Below are 15,248 nucleotides of genomic sequence, written 5' to 3'. Positions count from 1 at the left end.
GGTATTATGGGGGAACTCACTAAGCTTTGTGCTTACAGTTTCAGTTTTGGTTTCAGGTACCTCCTCAGCTAGGGGAAAGGAGCCGGCGCGGTAGCAGCATGTCACACACACACTCCCTTGTTTCCGCAGTTACGAGCTTCACTGGGATTGATACTCTGATATTTTGATTAGTTGTATGTTTTGGTTTTCAGACATGGTTCACTTTATGTTGTGGTTGATCAAACGATGTTTTTAGTTATTAATATTTTCTAAAGTAATGTTTTTAAAACAAAATTTTTGGTCGTGAAAATTGGGTCGTTACAAATTAAGTCTGGATTTAACACTTTTAACCCTCAATCTCTTAAAGTGTGACAATTAGCTCTACGAGACCATCATTCGATATATAGTTATTTATTTTTGGGCTTCTATTCATTCCTTAATTTATTTATTTAACTAATAAATAAACGGGTGTTACAGTTTTTTATCAATTTACCCGTTAACGACCCATACTCGCTAACCCTTTTATTAAAAGGGTCGGGTATGGATCATCACTGATTCAATCCATTTATAATCCGACCTATATAAATTTTAGAATTATACATTTATATTTTATACTGTCTAAATTTTACATTAAATTCCAATCGAATGTCGAAAGAGTAAACTGTTTTTACATAAGACTCGAGGACTCAACTTCTAGACTTTCAGTCTTCTCCCAAGAATCATGATGTCATTTCATTTATATTTCATCATGTAATAACCAACTTCATTTATAAATCAATAAATTCATTTATCAACCGGAAGAAAGTTTGTAATTGTTCTTCTCTATCAATGCAATCGAGGGTCAAAAATCAAGCGGAAGTAACTACAGTAATGATTTTAATTCTAATCGAAACTCTTCGAGTACATAATGTGTTTTCTAAATCAACATTGTTTTATTTAACAAATGTGATTTTATGATTTAAGTAAAATGTGTTTGATTATTCAAAAAACCTAAGGTTACGGGGCGGGTTTGGATATCTGTTGATTCGGTAGATAAAGGTATGAGTTTGATTATTCAACAATCACAAAAATGTATTTTTTCTAATGCAGACTTTCTGTGGTGGACGGTCCACAAAGATCAATATGCAGAAGTTCTAATGGTTCCGAAATTGACTTTCCAATGATAACGGGATGACCTTTCTTGGATTGCTTCCCACATTTACATCATTTTCGAACTTGAGGAGTGGCAGACCTTGGACCATTTCACCGAAAACAAGATCATTCATATATCAGAAGTCTAGATGAGCAAGCCTTCGATGTCATAACCAACTAACATCATAAACGACCTTTAAGAGAATACAGAGTTGAGGCTTGCCAATGATCATCTTGATGTCTAATGGATACACGTTTTTGTTGTGATTGGATTGATTAGACATTATTTTCGATCTTCTGCCATGACGTAGCTATGCTTTTTGCAGAACTCAACTCTTCGGTTTGCATCGGTGAATTGAGCCACACTAATCTGGTTGTATTTCAGGTCAACTACATATGCCACATTGGAGACTGAGAAGTTTTTGTTGGTGAGGATGCCATAACCTCGAATCTGTGATTGTTATTCTCTATCAATGCAATCGAGGGTCAAAAACCAATCAGAAGTAACTACAATAATGATTTTAATTCCAATCGAAACTCTTCGAGTACATAATGTGTTTTCTAAATCAACATTTGTTTTATTTAACAAATGTGATTTTATGATTTAAGTAAAATGTGTTTGATTATTCAAAAACCCTAGGGTTACAGGGCGGGTTTGAATATTTGTTGATTTGGTGGATAATGGTATGGGTTTGATTATTCAAAACCCTGCCGGTTACGAAGTTTATTTGGATCGGGTTTTGGAAATTGTTAAAAGGGTTTGGATTAAGGTCGATTCGCTCCAAACTCGCCCCATTGTGCAGGTCTAGTTGGATGATATGACTTTATTAAGAGTTAATTGTCGATATAAATATCTTTAATTTCAAATTTCTTTTGAACTAGGACTTCAAAAATACCTTTATTTTATCATATCATATGAATTAATGAAAAAATAAAAAATAATTAAATAAATAAACTAACTTTGATTTCAATTGCATGCAAAATCAAATCATGTAACTTAACTTTGATTCCAATTGCATGCAAAATCAAATCATGTAACTTTGTACACTCCATAACATTATTAATATACTAGTTTATAACCCATAGTTTATAAAATTAAATAAACTTTCATAGTAAAAACTGAAAATTATTAATCAATTATTTCAAATAAATTATTAATTAAGAGATATTTTTTTAGTTATATAAAATTATAATTGTTGATTTAAATAAATACATAAAAATATATCACCTTACAATATATATTTATTTTATTTTATTTTTTATTCTATTGTTATTAATTTAATGTGATTAGAGTGTGAAATTTGAAATGAAGATTCAATTATTAATTTAATTTAATTAGAATGAAAATTTTAAAATTTAAAATTTAAAATTTAAAAATAAAGAATTAATAAGTTGACATGTGGCATGATAGGTAACATATAATATTAATAAGGATTTCTAATATTACGACAATTGTCAATTAAAAAATAAACTTATTCATTTATTTATTAGAATTTGATTTGTTGTATTCATCAAGGATTTATATGGATTTAAAAAAAAAAAAAAAAAAAAAGACAATATGTTCTTTATTTCCATCTACAGTTTTAAAATTGATTGTTAAGGTTCATGAAGAAAGAAAATAGTGATGAAATAAAAACCTTCATCTAAAATCCTATAGCTACGGATGTAGTAATATATTGTAAGGAAATGTGCAGGTGGAGGCTTCTTTCTTGTTAAATTGAAGATTAGTAGGTGGTTGAACTCGCAGCTCCTACTCCATTGTTTGAATTTTCAAAAAGCATTTAATTAAACATGAAAAAACGTCAAAGCCCATAACGAAGATAAGCTGAGACGATTCAAGTATTCAACGGTCTCTCCCAATTTCGACCGTTATCGCCAAGTTACAAAAGATTCGCAAATCGCAAGAACACGATTCCACTTCCACTGCTGTTGCTGTTGAGTGTTGTACGTTCTGTTCATCAATCGCTCCCCTTTCGCAGTTGAGAGATACCATCGCAAATTGCCCTCTCTCTCTCATCGCAATCTGCTTTACTGCTTACGTTGCTTCTTCGAGTTTATCCCATTGAACTATAGGTAACATTAAATGATTAAATTAGGCAATAAACTTCATTAATCATTAATACATTTTTTATCCGAAATTTTTATATTCTTTTGTTATGAATCAGGACTTAGGCCACATTAACGTTGTATGTTATTGTTTTATTGTTATTATCAGTTTATCAGTAGCTTCCAGACGAGTTTAGTTTCTTTTAGTGTACTTTCATAAACGGTTCAATGTTTGTCACTTGGTATCTAGATAGTCAGATAGTCACGTTTGCCTTTGCCTTTGCCTTTGATTTTATGTCCAGGGCTCCAGGCATCTAGCCATTGTATTTTCTATTTTTCTATTATGGTTTGGTGTTTATGTGTTCCAATCTATATAGTATGTCTGTAGGAGGTTAGAGGTATATGTAATATATGTTTTTTATTTTTCTGTGTAGGAAATACTGAGAAAAACGACTGTTATTCTTGCAAGGTTCAAGGGAAAAACAGAAAAAGGAATAAGATCTCTGACAGGTGCTTTCGTTCCTTATCTAGTTTCTTGTATTATCACTGTTCTTATGATGTTTCCTAATAAAGACATATGTGAAAGCCAAAAAGGCAAAAAAAGACAAAAAACTGAGCAACAAAAACAATCTCAAGAAGGATCTGTGGATAAATCTATGAAAATAGCAGGTTATTCTAGCGTTTTAAATGAAAATGATAAAGATTTACAACGAAAAATTATACACGAGAAAGAGCGTTGGAGAGAAGTTATAATAAGAATAATTTCCGTAGTGAAATATTTGTGTAAATACAATTTATCTTTAACAGGATCTAGCGAGAAACTTTATGAAGATAATAATGGTAATTTTTTAGGGTTAATTGAAATGATGACAGATTTTGATGTTGTAATGCAATATCATGTTGGGCGTATAGGAAATCATGAAACTCATCATCACTATATTGGTCATAAAATTCAGGATGAAGTAATTTCTTTTTTGTCCCACAAGGTGAAAACTTCTATAACTAAGATTATTAAGAAAGCAAAATATTTTTCTATAATACTTGATTGTACCCCAAATGTAATTCATCCAGAACAAATGGCTCTAGTTGTTCGATGTGTGAACATGTCTACTAAAAAAGTAAAAATTGTTGAATACTTTATAGAATTTTTAAAGGTGGGCGATACATCTGGTGTTGGACTTTTTAATGAATTGTTAGATGTGTTTAAATTGCTTGATCTTAATGTTGATGATTTAAGGGGTTATGATATAGACTCGAATATTAAAGAAAAACATCAAGGAGTTCAAAAACAATTTCATGAAATTAATCCTAGATCATTTTCTATGGCATGTGCTTCTCGTAGTCTTAACCTTACTATTAGTGATTTGGCTCATTCTTGTGATAAAGCCGTTTCACTTTTTGGAGTATTGCAACGCATATTTGAATTATTTTTAAGTTCTTCTAAAAGATGTAAAATATTACTTGATAATGTTCCAAATTTAACTATGAAATCATTATCCAAAACTCGTTGTGAGAGTAGAAGAAAGATTGTCAAAGCTATTAGGTTTCATGCTCCTCAAATAAGGTTAGCTTTGATAGAATTATGCAAATCATGTGATGATGCAAAGTCAAAGAGTGAAGCTGAAAGTTTGGTTAGTGATATAGAGAGTTTTGAATTTTTACTTAGTTTGATTATTTGGTATGATATATTATTTGCTATTAATATGGTGAGTAAAAAGTTGCAATCCAAAACTATGTGCATAGATGCTATCATTAATCTAATAAAAAGTGTGATGATATACTTTGAGAAATATAAAAATACAGGATATGTCTCTAGTATGAATATGGCTAAAGCAATTGCATGTGATATGGATGTAGAACCTACGTTTGATAATGAAGATGAAATACAATCAACAACTGAAGAGTCTTTTAGAGTCGAATACTTTATGTATCTTGTGGATATTGCAATTGCTTCATTGAATGATAGATTCGATCAATTAAAAACATTCAAAAGTATTTTTGGATTTTTACATGATTCAGAAAAGTTGAAGTCTTTAGATGATACTGAACTTAAAAACTGTTGTGTTAATTTTGCAACTACTTTTTCCCATAAGACAGCATGTGATGTGGCTATAGATGAACTGTTTACTGAATTACAAGTGTTACAGATGACTTTGCCAAATAAAATGATGTCAGCAGTTGAAATATTGGAACATGTTAATGCATAGATTGCTATCCAAATGTTGCCATTGCATACCGAATCATGCTGACTTTACCTATCACTGTAGCATCAGCAGAGAAAAAAAATTCAAAATTGAAATTATTAAAAGACTATTTGAGTTCATCAATCTCAGAAGAAAAGTCGGATGGTTTGGCAATGTTATGTCTGGAGAGAGATACGTTGGACAATATGGATCTTGATAATTTTATTAGTGATTTTGCATCTAGAAAAGCTCCTACAAGTATTCTTTTATAGTTTATTTTTTTGGCAGTTTGTTGTTTAATATTTCTTTCAGCAGCAACAAAGTTTGGTCCTTGAAAGTGCATAGAAAGGTGAGTTTTGGTATTGGTATTATTATTATTATTATTAGTGCACACTGTTTTTCTACATGTTTCAGAGTTTAATATTAAGTTTGTGGTTTCAGTTTGTTTACAGATGTTATGAAGATGGTGTTGAGTTCTCTGAAATCTGAAGCTTTGTTGTGTAACATAACATGCTGTTGATGCTAATGACACAGTTTATCAGAATATAGTCTCTTAAAATACAAATATGGAAAGAATTAGAGCAACAACACAAGATTCTTTCAAATGGCTTAACATTAGTTAATTGTTTTGAATAAATTCTTGGTTTTTGGAATGAATCGGGTTTATGAGTTACAGAGATAGCAGCCCTTGTTTGGATATTATCTCACAAAAACCTGATTCTTATCCCATCTTCTTTACCAGGTAATTGCTTGGTTTTATTTTCTGATTTTTTTTAATAGCATTGTTTATGATATTAATCTTTTGCTTTACGATTGTTACAGGCTTGTTGATATTCACTAGCTTCATTTCATGGGCCTGATATAGCCAAAGAGTTAATTGAACATTCTAGAGAACATTATGAATCCAGTATTGGAGTTTTGTGCATCTGCATCTGCATATTAGCTTCTTTACTAGAGGCTCAATCGATAAGGTCAGTATTTGGGGTTAAATGCAAATTAAGTTTTGCTATTTCCCACTTTATGCAACAAAATGAAACTCTGATTACATCTGATTTTTTTGCTTTTGTTGTTTTCAATTCTTCTAGGAAACAGAGGGAACTTGCTATGTGATTATGTTTTGTGGCGTGCAATGACGGATTGTAAGTTTTAAACTTTATTCTAACAAACAATTTATTTAGCTCGATATTCATATTAACTGTAACATTTGGTCAGAACTTTAATCCATATGAAGAACAGAATCAAAGTTTGATTAAGAAACATGAAACAGAGCACTTTGTTCTTGATTTTCCTTTGCAAAATGTCGAGTGTTTGGCATTGTTGATTGTGAAAGAAACTGAACAATGTTGTGGGTATTGTTGATTGAATTTCAAAGGTTTGTTTGACCTTTGTTTCAAGAGTTTTTTTGGTTAATTTAGGTTTAATTTGTTCTTGCTTAGATTTATTTATTTTTTCCACAAAAGCAGTACCACTTTTTCAGAATTAATTTTGGAATCCTTGAATCATGATTTTATATATTTTGTCTTTTCTTGACTCAGGTTCATGCTCAATTCAACTTGGGACCATTATGTGCATATCTTTTTTTTGTAAACTGCTTGGACAGCTTTCTTGTTGTCTATGAATCAATTACCTGTAAGTTACATTTATTATAAATATTTAATTTAATATCCCAATTTAATTTTTATATAATATTGTTTAATAAAACAGAAGCACAATCCTTGAATGATGCACTTGCTAGTTGTTAGATGTTTATCACTTGCAGCAGAAATGGAACACCCCAGATTTTGGATTTTCAGGTCAGTTTTTTTAGTTTTTGTGAATTAATTGAGTTTGTTTTCCTCATGAAATCAAGATCTATAATTCATTAATATTTCTACTTTTTTCAACATAGGTCAACCCAAAATTAAAGCAATTTATTGAAATTCCGCAGGCTGGTGACTTGGTAATTTCACGATGTAGGGATTGACTTCGTGGAATCTGATATAGCAGTTGGAATTGATATTGAAAACGCTCGATTTTCTGCAATCTTTGAGCATGCAGAGAAGGTTGTACATTGTTTATATGTAGTTTGTACGTTGAGTTAGATTTTGCAAAAAAGATAATGAATTTAATGACTTATGAGATGGGTTTTTGCAGGTGCAGGAGAGGGATCTTCAATGTATGGTGGCTGTGAGCAAGGGTTGTACCATGAGCTTTGGGAGTGGTATAATGACATCATTGCCATATAAGTGTGCTTGAGGCTTCAATTTTGAGTTGTAAAACTCCTCAACAACATTAGCCCTTGAAAAAGAAATCTTGGAATTATATTTAATTGTTGGTAGTATAATTTTGAAATGTTACAACTACTCGTCAAAATTTACGATAAAAAAATGTGGGAGAATTAATCATTGTTCATAGAATATGAGGAAAAATATAAAAATGGAAATATATACATTAAATTTTGTTTTTTAGACATTGTGTTTTAGTATTTCTTATTGCTTATTTTGGCTGTGGGCTGGAGTTCAAAAAAGCTTCATAATTCCTTTGTTACATGTTACATAAAATGATAAATCATTGTTAAATACATCTAATTTCGTTATTGTCATTATTACACGGTAAAAAAAATACATAATAAATACTATTTGTTTTAATGGAACAAAATCAATGATTAATCACTAATGCATAATTGCATATAGTCTCACTTTCACAAAAGAAAGTATAGTATGTTTGATGAAACAATTAATGATTACTCAAAAATTGTCATCTATGGCTCGACAGAGTAACGCAAATGTTTATAGAAATATATTTTATAAATAGTTTCTTAGTTGAAATAACATGTTATAGTTGGAAATAAATTCATTATTGTAAAACATATATTTGAGACTGTGTTTGAAATTTGAATCATACTTCTCAAACTTTATCCTAACATCTCTTAAGATCCTATAAGCAAAAATTGAACCTAATCACACTATATCCGATTCTCGAGCAAGATATTGGGATCTTAGGATCCCGACTAATATTGTAAGATTTTACACTTGTCCGATCTCACCTCTTTAGTCTTTATTCTACAATCAAGGTTATTGTCTTATATGGCTTAGAAAATTCAACAATCTAAAATCTAGCATTGCAAATCGCAGCATCACAACTTCATTAATATATCTCAAATTAGGGAGAGCATCCTAATACACATGTTACTCGCTATATGATCTTGTGCCTTTAAGCTATAGATAGTCATAATGATCTTGTTTCTTTTCAATTTAAAATGTTGTTTGAAAATATCAAATCTTCCAATCTTGACATTGGTTGAATGGTGTTATTAATTTGTATGTAGTTTGGAAAGATATACTATGGAGGTGGCTTGTAGGTAGTTGTTGTAGAAGTGTACATGGTTATTGGATGACAGTATTAGTATACCTTACCGATACATAACAAGGCATATCCAAAGTATAATGTTATAGTTTCAATATCTATTAACTTTGACAAATTAAGGTACAACTTCAATAGTCTTGATGTGTATGTATTTTAATTTTTACTGGTTATTGCAATGTATAATCATTATCTTACGTTTATTAGCAATCTACTTTTATTTCATTGACAATAATAGTAACTTATTTGGTTGCTTGTTGATAATACCCAACATGTTAGGTTCTTTATGGATAAAGTATAAGTATGATGCATCTATTGGTAATGAAATGTAAGTACGTTGCTATTACAGGAAAAAAAATAAGTAAGTTGTTATGTGTAAAAAGTAATGTACATTGCCTATATTGGTAAAAAAGAGTAAAGTTTATGTAAGTTAATAGGTGTGATGAATGTGTTTGTTTTGGGTGTTTGAAAGAAAAACAAAACATTTATCATTTATCCACTAATCCAACACATTCATTCATTCCACTACATATATAACCAGCAACTCTTCCAGTTCAGAATATAAATACCCTTGTCTTTACAAGGCAACCACAACAACTACAACATATTCCGTTCTTTTCCTAAAACAAGCATTAAACCCAAACATAAATTAATAATTTAAAAAAAAAAAAGAGAGAGACCATAATTACAAATGATGGGTGGGTTGATACATGACATCTTCTTCTTCTTCTTCTTCTTCTTCTTCTTCTTCTTCTTGTTCTTACTCTTACCTTTCCTGTATAATAATCCACAACAATATACATATATCATCAAACTCCCCTTCATGAAAGATGTATCAAAACATATTCAATTCTGCAAGATCATCCATTGGTATATCAAGCCCTGCTGTATACTGATCTTGTAATTCCTCTTCATCAAAGTTCAACAAAGAACTCAAATCCTGGGCCCCACCAAGCTCCGACCCCACACCTAACTCATCCAACGGATCCAACTCATGAAGTGGCATCATCTCCTTGCTTTCTTGCGACACCATCCGAATGTCTCTTCTCTCAACATTTACCACCGAAGACGGCTGTACCGGATGTAATGTCCTTCCAAATCCATTCCCAGACATTGGGACTCCAGCCGCCTTTTGTTTCGGCTTAGGTTTTGTCTTCCGTTGATCGCATCTCTTCCCTCCAATAACCGTGCCAACATCATCCAGCAAAAGTTCCTTCTTCTTCCCTCTGTTTGATATCGGCCCGTTTATAGCAAACGCCTCATCTGATCATAATCATAATCATAATTAATTAATTAACATTTAATGGGTTATTATTAAAGGATTATTAGGGATTTTGTACCAGATGATAGCCTTGGATCTTGATGAGGGTTTTGGAATCCGATATAATTGGTGGTGGTGGTGGTGGTGGTGGTGGCTACAGAAACTGTAGGCTCCAACTCATGGTCCTGAGGGGCAAAAAGGACATCTCGCAATGTAGGCACATTGAAGCAGCTTATACCTGATTTTGCAAATTTACGACATCTGGCAAGTGTCCTCCTTCCAAATGCCAATGCAACTTGCTTTGGGACTTTGGGAATCCCACCTCTTGAAGCTCCTCTAGTAGCCTGTTTTTATATATATGCAACAAAACTTGGTTAGATATCATAAAATGTGGGATTAAGAAACTATTTTTTTTTAAATAGTAAGAAGTTACCAGAAGTTTCCTGTGAGCAAGCTCCACCAATCTATCAATTGCAACCTGCTCAAGATCTCTGCATAACAATTAACAACATGATGGTGTTTTAAACTTTTAAAATTCTGGCCTAATTTGACTTTTAAGATATTAAAATATATATAAACTTCTTACCTCCCTACAAAGCTGCCTCCAACGCCTTTACATACTTTCTCCAAGCATGCCTTCTTTTTACCATTCTATATAATAAATAAATAAAACCACATCAGACACTTTAATCATATTAGGTCAAATGAAATGCAAAACTAACCTGTTGTCTAAGTCTCATCTTCAGCTGGTCAATTTCATGTTTGATAGCTTCATCTTCTTTGTCATCCAAGTTAGGCTGTCAAGAAAAAAGAATATTTAGAAAAAAAAAAAAAAAAGGACATTTTTTTTACAAAATGTGAGTCAAGGGACAGTGAGCCTACCACTAACTCGGGGTATAGACCAATGCTCTGAAGCTCTAAAAGAAGTCTGTCATCTACACGCATTTGTTCATACTTATTATCAAATGAAGAAATGTTAAAACTTTCCATCTGTAAGTCCTTTGAAATCCCAGCTAAAAGCTCAACTTCTGAATGCACATCTTCACATGGGGAATCATTGATGCTAGGGCTTCTAAAGGAGTTGGAGCAACCACTTATAGAAAAAGACACCTTCACAGAATGAGGACTTTGAGCATGGACACCAAACACTGTGTCACATTCAAATTCCCTTCTTGCCCTCTTTCTAGGCTCATAATCATCCATTTCATATGCCGAATCACAAAAACCATCTTGAACTGTTGTTATATTTTCTTCTTCTTCTTCAAGTTCATCCATGTTCTCTTCTATAATGAGTGCTGATAATACTCTTTGAAACAATGGAATGAATTCTTTAGATGTTTTTTCTGAATCAAGTCTCCCAGAAAAAGACTCACTCCCCTGGTGTTTCACATGCCCGTTTCTTTCCTCATTTGGAAAGTTCACCTAGGACACCAAAAAACAATATGTTGCATTTATTAACATAACATAGTTAATAAATGAATGAATCAAGATTCCAGGATTAAAAACTTACCACAATATTATTTTCACGACCATGAAACTGAGGAAAGTTTCCCTGAACATCCTGTTCAGATTTTAACTGATTCAAAAGCATCACAACAAGTGATTTAAAAGTTAAAAATCCATGAATTATTTCGACAAATTGTTAAAAAAAAAAAAAAAAAAAAAAGTTCTCACCTGCATGGATAAGTAGAATCTGTCTTTTGAGCTAACAGGAGCAAATATTGGTTCCATTTTTTTCCAGAAAGGGTTTGAACACGCTAAATCTACACAATCAATGATAAAAAAATATATATATATATGTAAAAAAATTTCTAAATCTAACAAAAATAGATGACAAATATAACATCTTACAGCTAGCATTGCGAGCATGATTTGCAGCTGCTAACAGTTCTTCACGATCATCATCAGATTTTCCTGAAACTATATACAAAAAATTTAATATTTAAAAAAAAAAAAATACAAAAGATAGCAATTAGCAGTATCTATACCTGTAAAATCTTTACCACTGTTTTGCAAATGGCCAAGACGTGAAAAGCCCTTGCGATCTGAGAGCTTTTTCAAAGGGCGTCCTTTATTACTGGCAAAAAAGACATCATTCTTCATTCCATGAGTAAAACAGAAAAATAACAATTATATAAAAAAACTATAAATAAAATTTAAAATCTGAATACCTTCCATTCTTCTCATAACCAGGCCTATTTCTTTGAATTGGCTTAATCATGGGTGAATTATCCATTTTCTCCCCATTCACTGAAGAGCTAGCCCTAGCAATCAAAGGACCTCTTCCACTTCTCCCTTGTCTCCTCACACCTCCCTCACTACTTTCTTCATTAATTACAGATTTGACCTTCACTCCAACTGGTAATGAAGGTGCAACATTCTGACCTTCATTCACATTTACATTTACAATTGGATTTGCATTTGCATTTGCATCTGTATCACCATTTCCCTTTTCTTTCTCCTTCAATCTGCTTTCACCACCAACAGATTCTTCACTTTCAGACATACGTTGTGGAGATTGAACAATCTCTGGTTTAGGTTTAAATTGTTTTGAAACAAGAGTACCATTTGTCCCATCAGATGCCAATCTAACACTAATATCAGAATGTGAACAGCTGTCAGATGATAACTGTTGTTTTTCTTCTTGATTTGAAACAGGAGACACCAGATTCGCTCTCCTTGTTCTTGACATTTTCTGTGGCCTCTGACTACCCCACTGAGTCATTGAGGGAGATGATCCAGCTGGCATAGCACGTTTCCTGGTGGGCCCGGGTCCACCAGTTGAAGGGATTTTGTTTCCACCTGTCACGTTATCCCAGGTTTCTGATGTTCCGGATACACGTGGAGTACTTGGTGATGAGCTGGCACCGTTACGTGGAGTCCTTGAAGCTTTCCCTTTTGTCACTGGACTAGCACACGGAGTATAACTGTCATCACGTGTATTTAACCTGCAAGCACAATACATTAGTTAAAAACAAATAAGATGCATGATTATTTCATCAAGTTATACAAGTGGACACATACTTATTGTTTCCTTTTGTGAGAATTCTTTCCTTATTTGGCCCACCAGTAAGAGTAAGATCTCTGGGAACAGCGTGCCCCTCCTGTTCATTTCTAGGGGACAAACGAGCACGAGAGCTGTTAGATGATCCTTCTAACTTGTTATCCACCTTGTGGGTGTTTCCACTACCATTAGAAGCTCCTAATCTGCTTTAACAAGTATTAATTATGCAAATTGAAACCTAATTTATTGTTTTTTGATGAACCCGTTGTAGTACCTGTAAGGGTGCACTTCACTTGATTGCAACCCAGGGTCACTGGCAACCTTGTTTTGAAGACTTCTTTTAGGCTCTCCATTGTTATCCATTGGTCTTGTAAAAGCTGCCCCAACTGAACGTTTTCTTTTCATCTTTTTATCCCACCCTTCACCTCCTGCAGGCAACCTCTGAATCTTCTCTTCTAAAATATCAGATTCTCCATTGTTGTCCTTGAGTAAATCTCTTTCTTTAGCCATTGCTACAGGCTGTCTTCTAAGACCATTACTTCGGAATTCCTGGAATTCATTTCAAAATTAACTTTTGTGTCTACGTATAACAACAAATAAAGAGATGAACAGGTTGAAAAAAAAAATCATATTAAAAGCAAACCCTTGTTTCTGCAACTGAAGTGCGGACACGCTTGTTCAAAAGAACATTCTTGGGGCGATCTTGATTTACAAGTTCTGTTGGGTTTCTGTAAATTTGAGTTCCAATCTTCGTGTTTAAACCACCTGCTTGATCATTATTCACTAACTCATTCCTTTGTGGTTTCTTAGAGATTACAACATCACAATATTTATCCAACTTATGCAAGTGTTCATCCAATTTACTTGCCCTTCCCCTGTTAAAAAGTTACATCATACAATATTATTAACCAACAATACACTTGCTGAAAAATGAAAATCCATACTAATGTCATGAAAATAACAAAAAAGTACCTAGCTGTGATACATGTATCTGCAACACTCGATCTGAAACGTTTCAGATCATCTGCAACAGCCACTGGAGGTGAAGGCTTTAAGTTAGAAGGACCAGATACTCCAGAAGAACTATTATCTTCATTTGTGCTTCCAATGAAAAGTCCCATGACTCTTCTTAATTCAACTGACCTATCAATCTTCCTATCACCCATTGGAATTGGGTCAAGAGACAAACACTGAGACAAAGGGGGGAAATGTCCTGATGCTATCATTGCATTATTTCCACCTCGTGAGACAGAAATCCCTGAATTGAACAGCCGACTTTCAGCACCCTCTCTGAAGCTTCCCGACCTATCCAAATTGGGCCCACCTGACACCGAATGAGTAGTCCTCTTCCCATTTGAATAAGTTCCAGAAAACCCTGGCTCGGAAGAACTAGCTGAGGGTGATTCAAATCTTGCGTTTCCAGCCATGACTCAAAACACTCCAGGTACCCCACTCATATGTAGGACACCTTGAAATAATTTATTCTGAATGAATTACCAATGACATTCGAATGAGAATCTTGATTAAGTGCAAGGCGAGCTAAATTAACAAGCATAAGGTAATCATCACGAATTCCAACCAAAAAAAGTCAGCGCTCTACTCGGAGCACCTTGATAAAAAGTTCAAATTATCCGTACATAATCCAAGAATATACTACCTACAGCTACAGGTGTAAAACCCCACAAAAATGAGCTACATTTGGTAATTCAAGAAATTGGGTGATTCTGTACCCTAGTTCTTACTCGGAAAAGTTTGAGCCAAATTGAGAGAATAAATGAATAATTGGATAGGGGAAATGATACCTTTGATTAGTAAAATTCCATTGAATGAAAATTTGTGAAAATCCGGTGGCTGCTGGTGGTCGTGGTCGTTGTCGTCGTCGTCGTCGTCTCCGTATGTCTCGCAGTGTCGCTTTTCCCAGTGTTGGTTTCTCTCCGCGTTCTTTTTGCGTTCAGAAGTCGGCTGATCGTAGAGGGCTGGGCTTCTGTTTTTCTGGTTTTACATTGCGGCGGAACGGGCTTCGGACACGATTAAATTGGGCTCAAATCTCACGATTTTACGGCCACGCCAAGTCGCCAATACGTCATACTACATGATAAACACTTTTATTGGGAAATTTTCTTAATGAAAACGACTTCTAAGGGTAAAACATTTAACTTTGAGGGGAAAAAAAAGATAAAAACATCCAAAATGATTAATCTTTTTTCAAAAATTGACCAGTAAACTTATTAATTCAAAAATGATAATACTTATTTGTACTATAGTTTGCTCAAACTTATGGATTTCTAAAAGATTTTGGTAA

At 33.2% G+C, this 15,248-nt stretch overlaps 2 protein-coding genes across 5 annotated transcripts; one reads left to right on the top strand and one right to left on the bottom strand.

Moving 5' to 3' along the window:
- The first annotated feature begins 2,729 nt into the window (after nucleotides 1-2,729).
- LOC145088102 (uncharacterized) lies at nucleotides 2,730-7,786 on the top strand. 4 transcript variants are annotated; one of them, XM_079026315.1, is made up of 10 exons: nucleotides 2,730-3,183; nucleotides 3,591-5,688; nucleotides 5,781-6,081; nucleotides 6,162-6,310; nucleotides 6,425-6,478; nucleotides 6,552-6,711; nucleotides 6,875-6,968; nucleotides 7,044-7,132; nucleotides 7,228-7,381; nucleotides 7,473-7,786. In XM_079026315.1, exon 2 carries the CDS (start codon nucleotides 3,711-3,713, stop codon nucleotides 5,361-5,363), a length of 1,653 nt encoding a protein of 550 aa, XP_078882441.1. In that variant the 5' UTR covers nucleotides 2,730-3,183; nucleotides 3,591-3,710; the 3' UTR covers nucleotides 5,364-5,688; nucleotides 5,781-6,081; nucleotides 6,162-6,310; nucleotides 6,425-6,478; nucleotides 6,552-6,711; nucleotides 6,875-6,968; nucleotides 7,044-7,132; nucleotides 7,228-7,381; nucleotides 7,473-7,786. The 4 variants fall into 4 exon arrangements, with proteins under 4 accessions (XP_078882441.1, XP_078882439.1, XP_078882438.1 ...); XM_079026313.1 differs by lacking the exon at nucleotides 6,552-6,711 and having other exon boundaries at nucleotides 3,626-5,688; XM_079026312.1 differs by lacking the exon at nucleotides 6,552-6,711 and having other exon boundaries at nucleotides 7,267-7,381.
- A 1,429-nt stretch (nucleotides 7,787-9,215) lies between these two features.
- On the bottom strand, nucleotides 9,216-14,925 carry LOC145088101 (spectrin beta chain, brain). The gene is made up of 16 exons (XM_079026310.1): nucleotides 14,749-14,925; nucleotides 13,919-14,430; nucleotides 13,590-13,821; nucleotides 13,221-13,495; nucleotides 12,967-13,149; nucleotides 12,114-12,890; nucleotides 11,931-12,019; nucleotides 11,794-11,862; nucleotides 11,617-11,705; nucleotides 11,453-11,518; nucleotides 10,825-11,364; nucleotides 10,665-10,739; nucleotides 10,529-10,593; nucleotides 10,376-10,433; nucleotides 10,022-10,286; nucleotides 9,216-9,944 (listed from the first exon to the last, which is right to left on the bottom strand). Exons 2-16 carry the CDS (start codon nucleotides 14,371-14,373, stop codon nucleotides 9,517-9,519), a joined length of 3,666 nt encoding a protein of 1,221 aa, XP_078882436.1. The 5' UTR covers nucleotides 14,374-14,430; nucleotides 14,749-14,925; the 3' UTR covers nucleotides 9,216-9,516.
- Nucleotides 14,926-15,248: the final 323 nt, after the last annotated feature.

The sequence above is a fragment of the Lactuca serriola genome, chromosome 2, assembly GCF_051521515.1.
Source record: "Lactuca serriola cultivar US96UC23 chromosome 2, Lser_US96UC23_V15, whole genome shotgun sequence".
In the NCBI taxonomy this organism is placed as follows: domain Eukaryota; kingdom Viridiplantae; phylum Streptophyta; class Magnoliopsida; order Asterales; family Asteraceae; genus Lactuca; species Lactuca serriola.
The sequence above is the reverse complement of the archived record's forward strand: the minus strand, read 5'-3'. Positions and strand labels throughout refer to the sequence as shown.